At 37.4% G+C, this 21111-nt stretch overlaps 1 protein-coding gene across 1 annotated transcript in view; it reads right to left on the bottom strand.

The window, feature by feature from the left end:
* The window catches only part of RAPGEF6 (Rap guanine nucleotide exchange factor 6), a gene marked incomplete at both ends in the record, with an annotated part of 37778 nt that extends 21534 nt beyond the window's left edge, over positions 1-16244 (bottom strand). The window contains 13 exons of the mRNA XM_010162160.2: positions 2469-2852; positions 4221-4461; positions 5965-5979; positions 7042-7199; positions 7533-7776; positions 9779-9887; positions 10509-10712; positions 11076-11183; positions 12587-12751; positions 13283-13435; positions 13987-14145; positions 15093-15229; positions 16061-16244. Of these exons, the coding sequence (XP_010160462.2) occupies positions 2469-2852; positions 4221-4461; positions 5965-5979; positions 7042-7199; positions 7533-7776; positions 9779-9887; positions 10509-10712; positions 11076-11183; positions 12587-12751; positions 13283-13435; positions 13987-14145; positions 15093-15229; positions 16061-16244 (2261 nt within the window). The remainder of the gene's footprint in view (positions 1-2468; positions 2853-4220; positions 4462-5964; positions 5980-7041; positions 7200-7532; positions 7777-9778; positions 9888-10508; positions 10713-11075; positions 11184-12586; positions 12752-13282; positions 13436-13986; positions 14146-15092; positions 15230-16060) is intronic.
* Positions 16245-21111: the final 4867 nt, after the last annotated feature.

Here is a 21111-nt window from a genome sequence, read left to right as displayed (position 1 = left end):
TCAGTGGAATCATTACTTTTCATAAAGAAGTGAAGGGTTGGTTTTGGGGGTTTTTTTTGTTTTAAGGATTAAAAATAGCAAATAACTTTCACAAGGTTGACTGTAAAGCTGGGTGAATGCCAGGCTGGGAGTTCATCACAATAAACCTCTGCTGTTCACTCGTGTGAGCAAAGGAAAAAGAGAACTTGAAAAAAACGTGACTGTTTCCTATTCACAAGGTACAAATCTCGAGCCAGCCTGCCAAAACAACCCTTCTCTGTAACACAGAACCAACTCTCGTTTAATTTCAGAACCACTTCTCTCTTGTAAAAATATATACTACAATAAGAACAAAAAGGGTGAAAAATTAACGAGGTGCTACACAGCTACGGCAGCGAGTGAGAATGGTGCACAGCTTGTCCCAAGCTCAAGTGGCACAATTTAAAAGGGGTTATTTGTAAATGAGCAGCAACAGGCAGAATTAGCAGCAGCAGATAGGCTAAAACTTCTTATCGTGCCCTCATTTCTCATTAAGTAAAAAAAAAATCTATCCACAATTAGTTGGATCAATTAAAAAAAAATAAATATATCCATCCTCCTATCATAATTTGTCACTAACTTTGCTTAAGAAATGTTGTAATGATTGCAAAGTCCTTGTATCTGCAGAACTGGGAAGTGATATTCTCCACCATTCATTAGTAAATCCAAAATCATCCAATTACTGAATCAGCCATTGTTAAGAAGGTTGTTTTGTTTTGTTTTTTTTCACATTTTGAAAGCTTCAAAAACTTATTCTGTATTTGTTTTATTTTTTAACACAGATTTCTCTCCGTGCTGTTGTCAAATCACAAACAAAGCCTTCTTTCACGTGAAAAAAATCAAACATATGTCACTGCACAGCTCCTCTTTTACATGTTACATTAGGATGGCACCTTCCTATCTCATGAAACACACGGCATCCTACTGATACCCAATGCAAGGCAAGGCAAGAAAGAGAACCAACCCCATAGCATATGGGGTGGCATATGCTAAAAAAAAAATCATATTCCTCTGGAAATAAGAGTAAAACAAAAGGTAATTTATTTGCTTTTTAAATTATTATTAAAGACCCCTTCAGTCATGGCCTGATTAGACTGAACTGAGAAGTAGGAAGAGTCATTTTTCCACCCACGATAAAACCAGGAGAAATTAGGAAGCAGAATACAGAAATTAAATTCAGGATTCACATGAGCATTCACCATGTAATGAGCAGCCACGGCTCCACTGGTTGCCCACTATCCTTTAAGAAAATTCATGAATTCTTTAATGTGTGACTAAACAGAAGCCTATAGCATTTGATAAACTGGCTAGAGATGGAAGAAAATATTTTAAAATGATATTTTCAAAGATAGTACTGGTGCTGGTATACAGCATGAATGTTCTCTGATGAATCACATTTTTTCTTAAGGTAAAACCTGGGTATAACATAATTGCAAGGAGGAGAAATGCTGAACTCATGCTGTTAAAGTAGCAGCATCCAGTATAAATCAGAGGAGAAAGTCTAAATGTGCAAATAAAGAGGGGGGGGAAAAAAAAAAGAGAAGGAAGCAGATGACAGGAAAGAATGAAAAGGAAAATTAGACTAAAACAAGACTGATGTGAGGAAATTCTTACAATGAAAGGAATAAAGTAATCTCATCATCGCAGATATGACTCAGTGCACACTGAAAAAAGTACCAATGACTGAAAAAAAGGGAAATGGGGTGCCAGAATGACAGAAAATGACAGCAACGTTCAGGCAGGTTGCTGAAGTTCATCAATCAAACAGTGCTTTTGGCCAAATCTTTTTTTTTCCCTGCGAGGTAACAGTTAAAGAAGAGACAGTCACATCAACCACTGAAGTAAAATTGAACTTGTGAGGCTGGAGAAGGAAAAAAACTGCAGGGATAACCCATCTCTGTACAGTCTGGCTCTCGAAAAGTTTGGTAATTCCTTTAAAACCACCCGGCACCACCAGTAGAGTATTTAGGATTCACCTATTTCATAGAATCATAGAATGGTTTGGATTGGAAGGGACCTTAAAGCTCATCCAGTCCCAACCCCCCTGCCATCAGCAGGGACACCTTCCACTAGACCAGGTTGCTCAAAGCCTCATCCAGCCTGGCCTTCAACACTTCCAGGGAGGAGCAGCCACAGCTTCTCTGGGCAACCTGTTCCAGTGTCTCACCACCCCCACAGTGAAGAACTTCTTCCTAATATCTAATCTAAACCTCCCCTCCTTCAGCTTAAACCCATTTCCCCTTGTTCTGTCATTAACTGCCCTTATGAAAAGTCCTTCCCCAGCTTTCTTGTAGCCCCTTCAGGTACTGGGAGGCCACTATAAGATTTCCCTGGAGCCTTCTCTTCTCCAGGCTGAACAGCCCCAACTCTCTCAGCCTGAGTTTCTGTTTAAATTAACACAATTGCCTTTGACAGCACCAATCAGATCTGACAAACGAGAAACATTTTACCTTATAACTGCGAACATGGAATTGAAGTTCTTGCATTCTCGACAGTGGAGGGCAATTTTAATGAAATGCTTAATAATCTTCATCCTTTTGAGTTGGTTGGGCTCTGCTAAAATTTCCATGGCAACCCAGAACGTCTCTTGATTTATGACATCCTCAAACTGTTTCAGGTGAGCGTTTCCTGTTTTGGAGTCCAGCTTATAAAGGTCGTCGATATATTCTGTAGGCTCAATATTGCGAAATAATTCAAAGTCTCTCATGGAAAGCTGAGTGGCGACCTCAATGGTGCTCAGCTGGAGGAGGGAAATTTGGCTTTCTCTCAGTAGTTCCTGAGCATCCTCATCTGAGCATAAGGTCTCTGTCTCCATATTGTTTTTTAGATAATACCTGAAGAATAATTGAGTTACAACAAAACATCAGAGATGTTTTTCAAAGGGTTTGTGGACACAAAGACATTGAACTCTATCAATCTATGTGGACATGACTGACATTGCAGGGGTGTTCATGTGGGAGTATTTCTGTGTTACTGTTGACAACCCGGAGTAAGAGGCAAAGACAGAGGCAAGAAGGGACAGCATAACCTTGTACTTTATATAAAATACCATCATCACACTGAAACAAACCAACAAAACCACCACCACATTTCAAAAGCTGTTTTAATCTACCTCTTTGTTAATATTTTCTACACTGTACTCCGTAACATGCTGCAGCTTTCACCTTCAGAAAAAGGTCAGTTATTTTTCATTTGTAAATTCAGCAGTGAAATAACATTTTAAATACACATTAATCCTGAGAAATCTCTTGTTAATGTATTTCTCCATTTCTTACACAAATTCCGTGTGGTTTCTTACATAAATTTAGTGTGGTTTAATAATATTTACATGAAGCACGCAGTATTCAGGAAATGAAAAAGTATCTGGAAAATTCACTTTCATGGTTCCAAGCAGATCACTTTCAGATATACAAAAGTTTATTCCGCATAAATTCCCTCTGTTGCCTAGCAAAGACAACTACATAATTTTTTATTTAATAAACCTTCTTCTGGTATGGATCGGGTCATCAGATAAAACTGAAGCACTTAACATTTCAGAAACATTCCGAACAGTTTACAGAAAGATGGAAGAATTTATCTCAGGTTAGTATCAGTTCATTGCCACATGACATCACTGAGAAAGAAATTAAGCGCAGGGTTTAATCCTGAAGTACATGTGGAAAGTGTCAGAATAAACACAACTTTTTCCTTTTAAGTGTAAGCCAATATGTAAGTCATCCTGATCTGCTGAATTTAGTTGTCATCAATCAAGCTGGCTGTAGATTTGGGGACGGGTTTGTGGGGTACAGAAGAGGAAGGTGAAACAAGGAAGAAAAGAGGAGAGGGAAGCGTAAGTTACTGACATCGCTTGTTCTTTTAATAGACACTTATTTATTTTAATTAAAACATCCCTCCTCAATGTTTCTTTGGGATGTTTCCATCCTAAAATTTTGGATGTTTCCATCCTAAAATTTCAGGCGGTTCAGTCCTAAAATTTCACATGTTTCAGTCCTAAAGTTTTGGGCATTTCAGTCCTAAAATTTCGGGCATTTCCGTCCTAAAATTTTGGATGTTTCCATCCTAAAATGTCACATGTTTCAGTCCTAAAGTTTCGGGTGTTTCCATCCTAAAATTTCACATGTTTCAGTCCTAAAATTTCACATGTTTCAGTCTTAAAATTCCAAAGCAAATCCAAAGCAAAATCACCACAAGGGTCCACTTACCGTCCATTGAGTTGAATCCTGTCAGCCAGTTTGGAGAACTGATCTGGAAGTCTCCGTTGTTTGATGACTCCCTCGGGGCTGACAGACACTTCGCAGAGGGAGTAGGTCTCCGGGGCTCCCGTCAAGTTGAATTCATGGACAGCGTGACTCACAACCTCTTTTGCTGTAGTGTCCTTGCTGATGATGATGTAACAACTCTGCTGATCAGCTTTGAAAACTCTTATTACTTGATCTGGAATATCTAAAATAACAGAATCGCATCTTTAATGTAAGAAGTTGCTTTTCCCTTGAGAAGAGACAAGGTCATTTACTGTCTCATTTGAAAGCTAGAAAACAAAAACACAGCTAGCAAGGGAAAAAAAAAAGCCATGCTGGACCTGGTAGATATTCATTAAAATATCCAGTTATTTCCTTCAACTTGGAGAAGAAAAAAGACAACTCTTCTCCTCTCTGCATTTCCACAACTCGCTCTCATCCCATGACCACAATCAAAGTACAAGGCATCTAGATATATTACTAAGCTGTACACTGTCCTTCTCAGCACGCCTGAAGAATTTTGGCAGCATTGTTCCTCCTTTGGCTCCTTTGTCTTTGCAAGAGCCAGAGTCAACCCGCGTGCCAGGGAACTCTTCCCAGGGATGGGAACCCACCGAGCACGCGCGGACGGGCTGCGGGCGGGAGGATGTGAAGGGGAAAGGAGATTTGGTTGCTCCCATAACTAACTAGAAACTTTTACATTCACTCTCTCACCCTGAAGGAAATGAGCTGCTGCCAGCAGTTAATTCTTTGGCGAGTGTATTTATTTATAGCACATTTTATGTATTATAAATGCATTGGAGAACAGCTTTATCCGAGGCAGCCTACAGCAGGAAATAAATATCTAAAGAAACACATGTTTAGTCTACAGCTTGATGATTGGAAATAATTCACCTCATTAGTTGGATTTTAAAAGTTCCACGCGTACATGAATGGGGGCAATAGAAGTGAAAAAATAAACATGATGTACTTATTTCAGTGTGAAAGTGGTGAAAAAAACACACTGAATAATTTGGGAAATGCCTAAAAAAATCATAATAAATCAAGAGAAGAGGCAAACATCTATAACTTGGTATCAACATACCTAAAAAATCAGAACACTGTGGAGGTATAGAATAAAAAATTGAAATGTAATTTGGAGGAAAAAAAATAAGAAGAAAAAAACAAAAAAAAAAGAATCACCATGCAACCAAAACTCAGTGTAACATGTGACAGGTGAGGGAAAGTTATATTACAAGCACATCTGTCTTCATGGTCTTTGCTTTTAAGCAGGTAAACAATATAAACTATTTTCTTATGCATTATTCAGCTTGTGTGGACTGTTCGAAACACATTTCAACTTTGCATGCACGTAACTTTAGTTATAGAGAGTCCAACAGAAGAAGAAACTAAATCTCAAACTACGTTCTCATCCAGAACTTCAGTTTCTATAAAAGGGATGTAAGTGACTTCATTCCTTTAAAGCAAGGTCACAGAGAAGGGAAATAACCTGCCAAAGGTCACTCAGGGGCAGAAATGGGAATAAAGTGCAGGTTTCAGTCTCGAGAACCTATGGATTTGGTTTATTTCAGGGCAGATTACAGGGCACAGGACTATCTAAAGCTCTCATAGTAATAACGATGGCAATGCAACATATGGAAGTGTTAAGTGTCACAGGCAAGCCATGCAATATTAAGGTCTATAGGATGCTCTACGTCAGGATACTTACAGTAAAACCCAACAGCTGCCGGCAGGAAAAAAAGAAAAAAAACTGTGTCAACACCAAACCAAGATTTAGATGTTTACAAAACTTATCAAGGGTATGTAGGACACTGTCAGAAATATTTTGGTTTTCTCTGCCATTGGAAAATGACAGCATATTTGCTATAGGAAATGTAAAGTAAGAAGGACTAGTTATTAACTTTTGATATTACACAGTAACTTCTACAGTACAAATGAAGATTCTCAGAGAACACGTGTGTAGCTCCCATGCAGACAGCAAGAACCTGGATTTGCAGCAAAAAGGGAACTTATTTGCTATGAATATTTATGCACTTGATAGGATATATCTGTGTATATCCCTTTTAAAGGGGGAAACCTGGAAGATTACACAAACCTGAGTCACAGCCACAAGGCACTTTGCAGTAGAGTACGTAATTATGCACAGGACTTACACTTGAAATAGGGAAACAAGATTCTGACTTGACATGTTTACAGGCAGCTGCATCTATCAACAAATGCCTCCTGCAGCCACCAAAGAAACTGTATTCCTACAGTAACAGCAATGAAAGCACAGACGACACCTCTCAAAACATTTTTCAGTTTTTCAGAGGTACAATTGAATATATGTAACGTTTTTAAAACACTAAACATGAATGTCACTATGTTGGTATCGTGGCAGTCAGTTCTATTCTATCCACAATACTGCTAGAAATACATATTCAGAGATGGTGGATGGACAAGTCCAATCACCAGGAGTACAGGAGATGATGAAAGAGGAAGGTGCAGACAAGGACAATCTGCTTCCATCAGAGCTCTGCTAAACTCCAGTAAATCAAAGACTCTCAGAGGTGGCCAAATACATTTTTTTGGTAAAAACAAGCTAAGTGTCACATGACAAAAAAGCAGACAAGAGAGGTTCAGGCAGTATGGATTTTCAGTAGATCTCCAGTTTGGACCTGTTAGGTCCTCAAGATAAACAGGTAACTGCACTCGGTGTGTTTGATGCTGGTAAATGATGTAATTTTCCTCCTGACCCAGTTGCCTGGTAATTATTCTATAAATCAAGCTAATGCTGCTGTTTTACCTGAAGGATTAGAGAAATCCAGAATGCTAGTCGTAGGCTGCAAGAGGTCCGGGCTGCTGGATGAGAGCGTCCCTGGAATAGGCATGATGGCCAGGCTGTGTCTGCACTGCCGCGTCCCGACAATGCTGTCGTCCTGCGACTGGCTCACGCTTCCATCGCTGCAAAACAGGTTTGGTTCAGTCACGGGCATTAAGCTCCTTGTATTCATCTTGAGATGAATGAAACTAGGAAATATAATGGCACTCGGATGTTTTAATTACATGTTGTAGACAGGCTTTCAAAAAAAAAAAAGACAGAGGAAAAGCATATTTGAACGCAATCACTGGGAAAGAAAGAGTATTTTGGTCTTGTTCTGCATTTATGGGTCAGATTTGCTGCATTTTTCAAAAAAACATAAGCAACATAGACATAATCACTGAAGATAATAAGCAATTAAAGCATCACAACTTAATAAGGAATGATTACTGTTTGACCAGAAGAGTGTGACAAACCTGAACAGTTTTGGAGGCAAGATGCTGAATCGGGTCTTGTCTAAAATTTTCCTGATTCTGTTTCTCCCACCAGATACAGTGTTTGCTTTCATTTTCTTGTTTCCTTTTTCACGGGGAAACATCTGTTCCACATCTCCAGGCATATCTGGGATGGAATAACGGTTGTTTTTCTTTTCTGCAATTTTTGGAATATGTGGAATACCGTTCTTCTCTTGTCCTATCCTGCAGAGCAGCTCCTTAAACACTGTAAGAGAAGATACAATCCCTGTGATTCACCTTTGCACACTTAAAACTTCCCAGCGAATTCTTCTTCCCCCTCAAACCCTTTTGCTTCCCATATTCCTGCAGAAAAAGTAAATCAAGGAGTTACAAACCAGGTAATGTATTACATCTTAATTTTGATTCTAAGGGTGTGGGGCTTTTCCCATTTGAGTTTTACTTGTAATTATCTTGACAGAAGGAGTAAACCCTAAAAGTTCAACAAAAATGATCAAACCTTATGCATAGCAAGAGTTCTCCTAATTACTTTTGAAATTAGCACATATTGTAGCAAATGTAACAGACCTAGTCAACCCTTACCAGACAGATAAGGAAACATTGAGTTCATGGCCATCAGTTTTATATAAGTATTGACTTTTTTGTCTGGGTCTTTTAGGTAATGGAGTGCAGATGCTTCCTCAAGAATAACTGTAAAACAGAATGGTATTTCCCAAAACTGTCTTTATTTGCTTCCAGTAACACTACTGAACAGAAGCTGCATCAAATCTCCTATTTCCTTTACCAAACTAAGTCAGTCTATTACCAATACTGACATATCCAAAGATATAATTCTATGGAAATGACAGTGTTTATGTTCTTTGTGTTTCTTCCCACGTGTAAAAGGCAAAAATTAATTGGCCAAATTTGTTTATCAATACAAATAATTAAAAAACAAACAAACAAAAAATCTTAAAAATCCTTTTAAATCTTCTTAAATCACTCAAGTCAGAAATTCAGTATTTTCTGTCAAAAACATGCTGCTAGTGGGAGAATTGAAGAGCAAATTTCTCAGATTGTCCCTGTGAGTAAGGCAACCAGGACCTTCTGTACAGAAGGTCCCAGTCAAATTGCCTACTTCTATGAGGTAATAAAATTTAAGGCTACAAGCCTTCACAGTATAGATTCAAATATATGAACAGGAATTGCTCATTGTCAGCACCAAGCACTTAGTACTCAGCTAAAAAGACAGGATAATAAGTACCAATGTTGAAAAAAAGCTTCAAGACATGAATTCATTAAAATTTATCAGAGAAATCACCTTGAAATTCTATCAGCTAGTAGGGAGAGAATAGATTAAAATCCACTCGTAAACGTACAGTGCTTACAATTATAATACAAATGAAACATCCATCACTGCTTCAAGTTACAGTTATGCTTTATTTTATGTTATTTCACATTTGGACCACTGCTTACTGTGGTTATTTTATGCTATTTTGGAATTATGCTAATAAGCAACTGCTAGGATCTTGAAACTTTTTACCTGCATAGTGATAAACAGAAAATAATAATCGAAAATAAAACGGATAGTGAACAAGGGCAGGTAAGTGGAGGAAGCAAGTAAGAAAAGGAAACCATCAGGAGGTCTCAGCTACAACTGCAGAGGAAGGAGCTGTCTTGTGCACAGTCTCGTTCTTTCTGTAGCTACAGTTCTTCTGTTGCCTGAACAGGATTATGGAAACAGAACAGATGGTTTGACTGAGATTTTGAAGAGGTATTTATGTGTTTATATTCACGTTGACAATTAAAAGTCAACATTTATATGTCATATCACTTCTTATATTCCCCTTTCAATGTCAGATACAAAGGCAATTTACCCTATCGCTCCTACAGCCATTATAAAAAAAGTTTTACAAAAGCCCAGTTTGACATTTTTGCTGTTTCTTGGCAAAAATCTTTTGGCCCAGCTCCTTTGGCTGTGTTTGAGCTGTATCGCATGAAGGGACACTAAAGCTGCTTAAACAGTCATTTGAGGATTTCTCGGGGAGTAAAGAGCTGGCTATGCTGGCTTTGTGCCACTTAACGTGCAGCCCTTGGCAACAAGAACTTATCTGAGCAAATGGAGGCACAACACAGGGATTTCTGCACAACTTTTCATCCTAGAGCAAGTTGAGGAAAAAAGATGGAATCTGATTGCACTTCAAAAGCCAGAAAGACTGTAAGTTTTTCTTCACATCCACAAAAATAAATCATATATAAAGTCTACTCACCGAAAATGTTTGTTTTTACAGTGATGGAGAGATGAGTGTTGTTCCTTAAGATTTCCAGAGCTTTTACAAAGGTAATGTTCTCAAAATTCTGTCCATTTACTTCCATTATCTTTAAAAAGAAATAAAAATTAGTCTATTAGAAGAATGACTACGACAGACTTACAAATACAAAGGGGATAATACAGGCACAGGAAGAACTTTCCAGAAGTTATCATATCATCTTTACAGCAGTTGTAGAATGAAAACATTCCCTATAAAATAACTATTTTCATCACGTCAGTCAAGTTATGCCTGGACCTCCTTTTCTACCTGACAAATGCTTTGATCAAATCTATTTTCTCTGATAACATGATATTCGTGCAATTGGGAATTAATTCAACAGAACAATCCAATGGCTTCAACTTAACCATATCTCTGATCAGGAAGTTTCTTAAAATAACCACAATTTACTTTCTTTTCCCATTCTGTTTTTGAAATATTTTATTTTAAACATTTTATTTTATATAATTTATAATTGTATTTTAAGTATTTTAAATATTTTGAATACTATTCAATAGAAACCCATTTAACACATGGAACCTGAAGCTGAACTGTAGAATACCAGTTGTTTTCAGTAAACAGCATAATCTTTTTGGTGGGAACACTACAGTTGGTTGAATCAGAGTTTTGGGTTGGTTTTTTTTAAATAAAATAAGAGATTAATATTTTAAATTAACTTCATTTTTTTTACCTGATCACCACGCTTGAGTCCAGCTTCTGCTGCTTTACTCCCCACTTCCACAGTCTCTACAAAAATACCAAAACCCTTGTCGCTTCCTCCAAGGAGGCTGAAAAACAGTGGTGAATCTCTAGAAGGTTTTTGCAGGGTGATTTGTCTCCATTTCGCTTTGGCAGCACAGGCAATATTCAGCAATCTGAGATGTCCTTTCATTTTCTGAAACACAGAAGACAGAAAATAGGAGTGCAATGTTTCTTTAACTAGAAATGGAAAAACAGTTGTGAAAAAAAAAAAGCAAAGTGCCAGAAAAAGGGCTTATGATGCCACATATCCAAATCTTACTAAATAAACCTTGTCCTCTTTTGCAGCAATGCAGAAACACATAAATGAGTGACATATGTACTATTTTATATGGGTTCATATCTAAATGTATATATTTAAGAATAAATCCATATTAAAAGCCATCTATTGACTGTTAAACCTACAGACTACAATGTGTTAGTCACTGGTAACACAGTGGAAAATGAAAATATATTATATTAGAAAATATGATAGTCATTTTTTTTTTTTTGCACCTACCGCATCTTCCAAATTCTTTTCAAATTCTTCCAGAAATCGAGTCATAGCAGGATCTCCTTCAAAGTCATTAAAATGATTGTTCACCCACAGTAAGACCACTCTGGTAACCTGTGGAAAAAAAATAATAAATAAATATATATCTATACAGGTATCTATGATTCTTCTCCCATAGGCTTTAATCTATAAGCAAAGAAAAATACAAGAAGATGGCAGAATAACACATGATAGATTACTGCATCTGCTAACAAAGACAGCAGAAGACATTTACACTTGAAATCATCTTCTCCTTTATTTGAGGAAACAAATGAAAAATCAAAAATCCAAACTTTTTTGTATCTTATTGGCTACATCACCCAGTACTTAGTGGTACACAAATCCATCTCCAGTTAACTCTCACTATGGTCTTAACTTATCTTTTTCAAGTATCCCAGTGGTCTCCTTAAAGAAAGTTCTAGGAGGTATGTCATGATAATAAAAAGCTTTCTAAGAACTTTTAGTTAAATCTTCAGGTTGCTTTTGTATGTGCTACAGAGTTACCACCACTCATGATAAAGTCAGTCTGACAATTATTTTTTCCATCCATGTTTTTTTTTAAAAAAAAAAAAAGATAAGTCCATAGCAGTTCCTCTTCTAAAAAACAAACAATTTGCTCTTTTATTTGCTGAAGCAGTTTTCTTTTACTTTCTTTTTCTTAAAAAAAAAATAATAAAAAAAAAAATATATATATATAAAAAATAATAGTAGTTGCCAAAATGAACAGCATGGAAAAGGTAAGAAGAGAAGCAGAAACCACAGCAAAAGCTTCCAGACAATTTCCAACGCAAAAAAATTATAAGAATACAGTGTTTGGATAGTCTGTTGGGTTTCCTTCAGCTCAAAGCTCCAACACATAAAACTGCTGGCTAAGAATTTTACTGCCATAATTTTCAACAAATTGGACATGGATACAAGTTCCAGACCATGAACATTTTTCATGTGTATGTGCATTCAGTTACACAGAGTTGAACCTCGTTCTATTTACGGCAGCATTTGTATCAACTGCACCTGCCTTGAGCGGAGTTTATTTTAAGTACAGAGTCAGTAATAAGCCTCTCAAACAAAAGGTGCTCAATGCACTGAAAAGCTCTACAGTAGAAAATTCTGGAAGACAAAGCACAATGCTGTTGTGAAAATAAAGATGTATGGTATGTCCAAGAGATCACCAACACAATTTCCCTGCATTTCTGGTGAAAAACGTTCTGTCACTGGCATTTACATCTTTAAATTAAATAGAAAGCATTTATTTTCTATTTATCATTCTGCAAAAGAGAAGCAGTGTCATACCTAATTTAGGACAGTACACTATACGCCTACAACACACTGGAGAATCCTTTCTTGACACTGATGAAAAATATTTTGCTTTAGTTCATATAAAACACCTGAAGCATAATCCCAGATTATCAGCAATACAAAAAGGAATCAATCTGGAGACGTTTTCACCAGAAATACTTCTCTCTCACACTCAAACCAACCTTATCCCTCAGGCTGTCCACTGTGAACCATTCCAAGAGTTTATTTCCAACTTCCAGGGGGCTCGTTAGAAATGTTCTGTATGTTAAAAGGAAATCTTCGATGTAGGTTGGATCCACAATAGAATGTTCTTCTATTAAGTGCATGATGAGTCGCTCAGGTGTTGCCTTCAAAGTTAAATGCAGAAAATAACTGGTATCTCTCATCACTGCCTCTCTAGAGAGCATCTTAACATAAAACCATGTGAACAGTATCCTCCCTTTTCCAATTTCAGTTATGGGAAACTCAAGAGAAAACACACTAACATGTTTAAATTAAACCTTCATGCTTCTCTCAGCCCAAAGGTAATACCTGGCTAAAACAATTAGTAACTTCCCTTACTTTTATTTTTAATAGAGTTCAAGTTCCTCTTCCAGATTAAAAAAAACCAACAGGTCCATACATAAAGATGCACAAAGGGTGCTGCCAATACAAAACCCAACAGATATGCTGGAGAGGTCTAACTTTATTAAAAAGACAGATGGAAGTAAATTTGAAAAATAATATAAATTCCTTCCAATCTTCCAATCCTTTTCTTAATTTTTTTTGAGTTGAGACAGACAAAACTGAGGGTGTGTTCTAGATTCAAATCAAAATTGTATTTCTTTACTAATAAATAAAGGTTTAATGGATTAATGGAAAATATTAAAAAAAATCACCTTGATAACTATGTGTCCTTTTCTGGTTCCACTGCGATCCAGCTCTCTGTGCTCCTTGACCATAACAATTTCTCCTTCTTCCTCTACTTTATGAGTGTTTTTTTCCACATGGTTCAGAATCCTCCAGTAGTCTTGCTGGGCTATACACACAAACTTCCCCCAAACAACACAAGATCGTTAATAAATATCCAAAACACGAATGTATCCCCATCTCTGGGCTGCTCTGACACAATCATAGCACAACATTTGATACCAACCCCACTCTGTTCTGCCCAGCTACACAAGAGAGACAGTTAGAAACTGAAGACTAACAGAATTGGTCACTTTCTTACATCTCCCAAAGGTTGCCTGAATGGGCTAAACATAGAGAGGACAAAGCCTGTAAGAAATAGAAATGGGTATTTTCTATTTATCTGGTTTTACTGCACGTCAGTCACACACACAGCATGACCTGGGGGGAACTAAGCTTATTTTTCAGCACAAGGCAGAAGTTCCTGTTTCTCACACAACAGCAGTGTGGAATAAATCCCAGATACTAAAAAGTGTACAGCTAACCCAACACCAGCAGAGCCCTTGACCAACAAAATAACAACCTCCTTTTTTCTGCTCCTGGAATAAATATCATGCCTTAAGATGAAAGTAGTCTGGTTTCTTTTATTAGATGCTTAAAAATAGGAAGTAGTTGTAAAGAACTGTAATCTTACCTGACAATCATCTACCTTGGTTCTGACCACTCCATTCATGTACTGTTTGTCCAAGGAGGGAGTAATCCCAAAGCTATTTCCCATACAGAGACTTTCACTCTTCCCATCAGGATAACTGATTTCCACTGTGCCATTTAAAATAACATACCAAGAATCGAGCTAGAGGAAGTAAAAAACAAATGTAAGAAGTGAAGCTAATTCAATAACTTCTACAAGATGTTCCAGTGCTCTTATCTCAGAAAGGCTTATTCTTGCAGTCTCCAGTTTGTTGTCACCACAGTTTTGCAACATTTAATTCAACAAAAAACGGGCGCTGCAAGGCAAGCGACAAAGGTGACTGAAACAAGAATGCTTTCCAGCATTCTTCATTCATTTCAGAACTAATTCAGTAGGGAGGAATAGTGATGAAAAGATTTCTTAATCAGTGGCCTAATTGCTACAATATATTTATACCATTTAGTGAGAATGAACACTCTTCTCCTGCGTATCCAATTGGTCACTAGCAGAGAGGAGTTTTCCCAGTCCTCTCGGGGGGATGATGATCTGCTATGGCCATTCCAGGTGTCTTGATCCAAGGACAGTGAGAGATTTGGGTTGGATTTGGTCCCTTCCAACCCAAACCATTCTAAGATTCTATGATTTCAAAATAGTGATTTGGAGAACATATGTTGGGAGCCTGACCAGTGATTAATTTAAACATCTTTCTCCTCCCACTGAATGTGTATGGAAACTGCTCCTCATTTAGACATTTATGTTATAATGGCTAAGTTGTTGGGCAAGGATACCTCTTGTTGGTATGAAAATACCATGCTGGTACTTTCAAAAACTACATTATAAGAAGAGAGATAACACTTACCTGGTAACAACTTCCTGAAAGCTGTTTTATGTCTATACTTGGCTGTATTTAAGTCTTGAACAAGACAGTAATACACAGGAAGGGATGGGCTAAGGTTTGGGGATTTTGGGTACGGGTCACAGTGAGAGAAGAATTCTCAAACTTTCAGATGTGGGAGAGCTGCAGATATGGGAGACAGCCCCTTGCCCCCAGATGCCCCTGCTAACCTACTGCCTAACGCACTCCAATTGTGTTGCAACCAGTAACTTACTTCTTGGCCGTCTTCAAGTATGATGGCTCCTGCTTGCTCTACTACTTCAAATATCATCACTGAGCAAAGTTCTCTTCTCACAGACATAGTCATGTTTGCAAAGGCAGGCAGTTGATGCATGAATTCTAATAATTGCTCTGTTAGACAAAGGAAACATTGGCATGAAGACTGCAAGGCCCAAGGGTTCCTTAGATACCTTACCCTCCAAAGGTACATTAAATCTCAGTTAATTCATTGAAAAATTGCTCAGCAGTGGTATTACAATGGTGTTGGTGGCTAAATGAGCCCACTACGCATTTTGTCACCAACCAGAACTCTGCTCTGCTGTCTCAATCACGTTCTGATTGACCCTTATGGCAGCAACCTGGCTGAAGTTAAAAGCATTTCAGCTTCAACATTTAGAAAAATTAAAAATACCCTTACAGTACAGTAATCAAAAACTTGATAGGAGCATGAAATGATTTTCCAGTGTTTAGAGGAGTAATCTGAAGTATAGCACAACATAAATTTTACTGTTAAACTAATGCCAATTCCTAGTTAAACACTGCAGTAAATTATTTTAACCTTAAATGTTTTTCAGTTTACAATTACATAAATTAAACTGCAGTAATAGGAAATTCTCTTCGACATTTAAAACTCATTTGACAGATTCAGGCAGTCAAAATTACCTTGCTACCTATCCCTCCCTTCTACCAACACATACAATGACTGTAACACTTAACATCTTAAGCATCTCAAAGACTGATTTCTAAAATACTTAGTTTCTCAGAACAAATACTCTCTCAGACACTAAGAGGAGATATCAATCAATTAACAGGACCACTAGAGCAAGTGATTTCTGGAAGGCATCCTCCATAATTATGAGGATATACACGTAACTGACTCATGAAACAGTTTTCAGATATGCTTCTCTTACAGCTGTTATTAATAAAGTTTTACATAAAGATGGGGTTTTTTTTCCTCCTTACCAATATCATCATCAGTTTTATCTGCAGGCTCTTTCTCAAGGCACTCTCGTACAACATCTCGCCCTAGAAGTGGATCTGAAGTTCTGTCAATATCTTCATCCTCTTCTTCTTCTTCATCTTCAGAGTCTACAGGTGCTTCTGGAAGACCTGTTAAATCAACGTCTCCCATCTCACTTTCTGTAGCCTACAAAGAAAATATCCATCAGACAGAGTTCAATGTCTTCAGTTTAATGATTTATGGTCTTAGGTAGTTAATACAACAACAGAAATTCTGTGGCCAACAATTCAAATTAGAAAGTGTAATATTTCCCTTTCTAAACACTGACAAAAACACGTTTCATTGAAATCTACAGTTCCAGGATGGTGTAAATCCATACCATTGGCAGAAAGCAACACCATGCTACAGGCATCATGATCACAGGTTCTGAAAACAAAATGAACATACTGGGACATTTGTTCTCTGTCTTTATTTACAACCCTACCAATGAACTACAGGCAATATAAACTCATCAATATTAACCATGTGACACAAGATTGAGTGGCTAAAATGGAAGGGATCTGATCTCATTTTTCACTTTGTTATTACAACATGGATTAGAAAAGTGGCACAGAGCAGTTGTGTCAGGTGGAGTATATAAATCGGGGGATAAGGATGACTATTCTTTCCTCTATTGGCTGATTCTCATTTTATAGCATTTCCTTTTTCTTGGGAATTCATGTAAACAAAATGTTTTTTCACAATTTAAGAATCTATATTATTTTGTTAACACAATTCACTAACCCCATTGGCCACCCAACGCCTATAGACACATTTCTACTGTCATCAATAGATGACATCAGACATCACACTGAGCAGGCACGTGAAGCAACAGAGAAAGAGAATGCAATACTGGCAACCAAAAGCAGAATCACACAGGAATCATTTGCAATAATTCCTTCTGTAAAGTTTAAATGATGTAATTGCATGAGAATAACTTTCCCAACAGATGGAAGACAGAAAAAAAAGAAAAAAGAAGTTTAAAATTTTCAGTTTCCACAGAGTATTTGTTCAATCACTTTTTTCTTTTCTTTTTTTTTTTTTTTTTAGTTTAAGCCAGCAGGCAAATCATTTTTCTGTTCAAATTCAAAAATTTCAACAACACTGAAAATGTGTCACTGAGAACTAGAAGGCAATTATATAGAGATTTGCAGAAAAATGAGTTTATTTCTTTTTAAATGAACACATTTACAATATTCACTTTCACTTTGAAACAAATCCTTGAGATTTAAAAAAAAAAAAACCCTACTGATGACAAACTAATGCATTAAATACATGTTCACAAAACCTCCAAAATAAAGGATGGGGTCCTGTCCAGTCTGCCTTTGAACACTTCCAGTGCTGGTGCAGCCACAACTTCTCTGGGCAACCTGTTCCAGGGTCTCAGCACCCTCATTGTAAGAAATTCCTTCCTTCTATCCAAGCTAAATCCACCTTTTTCCAGTTTATAAGCATTGCCCCTTGTCCTGTCACTACAGGCCCTGATAAAAAGTCTTTCTTATAAAGATTCCCTTTAAGTACTGCAAGGTCTCCCCAGAGCCTTATTCCCTTTTCTCCAGTCACTGGGGACTTCACCTCACTACCACAACTTTGAAAGTAAGATGGAGAGTGCCTCAGCAACTACGTCAGCCAACTCCCTCAGGACCCCGCGATGCATCTCGTTGGGTCCCATGGACTTGTGTATGTTCAGGTTCCTCGAGTGGTCTCAAACCTGATCTTCTCTTATGACATGAAGGACTTTGTTCCCCCAGTTCCCACCTTGATGTTCAGGGACTTGAGAGATACGGGAAGAGTGACTACCAGTGAAAACTGATGTAAAAAAAATTGTTGAGTAGCTCAGCCTTCACCACATCACTAGTTCTCCTCTTATTTATGAGGTAAAGAGAAGGACATTTTCTTTAATCTTCTTTTTCTGACCAATGTACCTCTAGAAGCCCTCCTTGTTATCCTTCACATCCCTTGCCAATCCCAGTTCCAACTGTGCCTTACCCTTCCTGATCCCAACCCCACACATCCAGGCAGCGTCCTTATGTTCCTCCCAGGATACATGTCCCTGGTTCCACTGTCTGCATTTCCTTGCACCTTTGTTTGACCAGAAGGTCCTTACTCAGCCATGCTGGTCTCCTGCCTTTCTTGCCTCATAACAAGCACTACTGATGTGAAGTGATTTAATCACAGCAGCCTGCACTGCCTCCATCTTCCTACACGCTCCGTGTTGATCGGCTACTGCAAGCCCCAGCGCACTGACAGCTGAGCAGCATTTCCTTCCTGCACTCGACAGAAAAACACTGGGGTTTAGATATAACCTTGGACTTCTGAGCTTGTCCTCATTTCAATAATTAGCCAGCAAACTTAATAAATAAGGCTGAAATGATTTAACAGAAATGTTTCTTTCAGAGGAGGCTAATATCTATAGGGTTAAATCTCTTTTACATTACATCACTTTACTGGCTTATGTAGCTCACATTAACAGTGTTGGAATTAAGCCCAAGTGCAAATTGAGGTTGGAGAGTCTCAGCAGCACATGATCAGTACAGCATTTTATTCAAGGACTTTTCTAGCATTTCTTCATCTAAATAGTCACGATGTGTATCAACTCTTGCAGGCAGAGTAAGATACACCACGGTATCAATTCCCACTTTGATAACCTAAAGCTAAGATAACAAAACCCAGGCTATAGATTCTACAGAAAAGTGATTCTTTAAAGTTTTCATTGTATATCCTCCATAGGACAATAAACAAATCGTCTCTTTTCTTGATAAGTTATAGTTTGAACCAGCTATGAAATAAGAGATGATCTTCAAACTGTATTTCAAAGATTATGTGCAGATGGCTGACAAAACATTGGCAGGTCAGGCAGTGCTGGAAGGAACAGGAAGGATTTTGCTCGTAAAGCTGTCTGCAGAAGAAGCTGTTCTTCCCAAACACGATGCCCCAGAGCTGTTTCCATTATCAAATATCAAAATAATTCTTAATGGAATCATTTTATGAACTACTAATTTACAAAATTAAACTAGAAGCTGCAATCTTTGAATCTGACACAAATATGGATTTTCAGGATTGGGTCTAGAGGGCAAGCAGGACCAAACTCAAATGGTACGTGTCACGTACATCATGTGGAAAGTTAACACCAGTTTAATGTCAAAACATTTCTTTGCTATTTTAAAATCATATCATTATTACTTTATATATAGCACTGCAAATTTTGCCAATTAACACATTTCAGCTGTTTGCTAAATGTTGATTATGGAGACGTTGGTACGCTGGCCTACGCTCTGGAAACCAAGGACATTAAGAACTAACCCTTGCAAAGTTTTGGTGATAATTATACATATTCCACTACAATATGCACCAGAAGCATACAGTGACAGAAAAAAAAGTATTAAATACATCTCATAAAACATTTCCTGTGCTGGAATAACTCCATAAAGTATTTTAGTACTCAGAACCCTGATGCAACCTGCTATTAAGACCAAGTGGGTTTTTTCCCCTCTCTTCATGTCAATTCTGTCAGGGGAAAAATGTCCAAGTTTGATTTTTTTTTTTTTTTTTTCAGAATTGATAGAAAAACTCTGAGTAAGGTGCACTCCCTGATGCATATTTTATAGATAATCCATTTTAATATCAAAAGCTTAACCACAACTGGAATTACTGCTGGGCAATAATGCTGCCCACAAATACTGCCAAAGCGATAAATGAATTTTTTTTTTTTTAAAAAGAGAGAAAAACTTCAAGCACACCACTGACAGAACTAAAAAGGTAAGGAAAAAAAACAGATGCAAATTTGTTGGTTATTTAGAGAACAGCACTGCAAGCTATTGATACGGGCAACTAATTCCTTATAGTAGAAATGAGATATCTAGAGATATGATCTGGATGACCAGTGTCACCCTGGCTGGCCACCTTAAAGCCTGTCCTGTGAAAGGGCAAGGAAAGCTGTTTTCACTCTGTAATATAGCTGTTAAATTCATTTTCCCTGAGGATATTTATTACAGGTCAAAGCAGAAGTTAGAATCCCTCATTTCAACTTCTGTATGCATAACCACACAGCTTCTGCTACTTCCCCTAAACACCATAGCTCTGAAACTAAGATTATTTATGTGCTGTCAAAATCCATTGGGGAAAAAAAAAATATATATATATATAAAAAAATCCACTTCAAGAAAATTAAATAAGTTGGTTCAAAAACTGTAAGGAATAACTTCCTTTTTTTTTATATTACCACATAAAGACTGAAAGCTCCAACAAGGAGCAGTAACTATACAGGAGAAAGGAGAAAAATATCTTTACAGATTTATTTTCCTAAGTTTCTACAACTAACTAAGGGTTTAATGCAACACATTCACAGCAGTGCTTACAGGCAGGACTCCTCCTCTGCTGATCTCACCTGAAGCTTTATGTTCAGCATTTCCTGTTTAACATCCTGGACTAAGAAGCAGCTGGAACAAGTGAAACCTCATTTCAACGCTATCGATGAATATAGTTCACACAGATGAACGGAAATCCTTTCCAAATCTTAATAAAAAATTGTTTCATTCTTTGGTTCTACTATTCTAATCATATTTTTCTATTCTGGAATTAAATTTGCACTACTTACTGTAAAAATGAATGTTAAGATAGCATTAATTCAAAAGGTCATTTCAAGGCTACATTAATCAAAATTATTCACAAATGCTCTTCCTCTCCAGACATTAATGACACTCCTGGAGAGTTTGGCATGAAATAGATACGAAGCTGACTGCAAAAACAAAGCATCATTTCCCACACACTTTATGAAAAGCTGTATTTTAACGTACAAAAAAACGCTTTCAGCTACATTACACTCAAAAATGTAAGTTTATTGTGTATCAAAGAGATTGTCTGCCTTCACAATATCATGATGAATACTGGGGAAAACACTTTTCTTTTCCTTTCTGATTTCAAAATCTGTCTATATTGATGTGTCACCGCAATATAACACTGTGTTAAACATTGTGCCATCACATGATTACACAGCAGCTACCCATGCACACAT

The sequence above is a fragment of the Antrostomus carolinensis genome, unplaced genomic scaffold (assembly GCF_000700745.2).
Source record: "Antrostomus carolinensis isolate BGI_N321 unplaced genomic scaffold, ASM70074v2 scaffold8362, whole genome shotgun sequence".
NCBI lineage: Eukaryota > Metazoa > Chordata > Aves > Caprimulgiformes > Caprimulgidae > Antrostomus > Antrostomus carolinensis.
The sequence above is the reverse complement of the archived record's forward strand: the minus strand, read 5'-3'. Positions and strand labels throughout refer to the sequence as shown.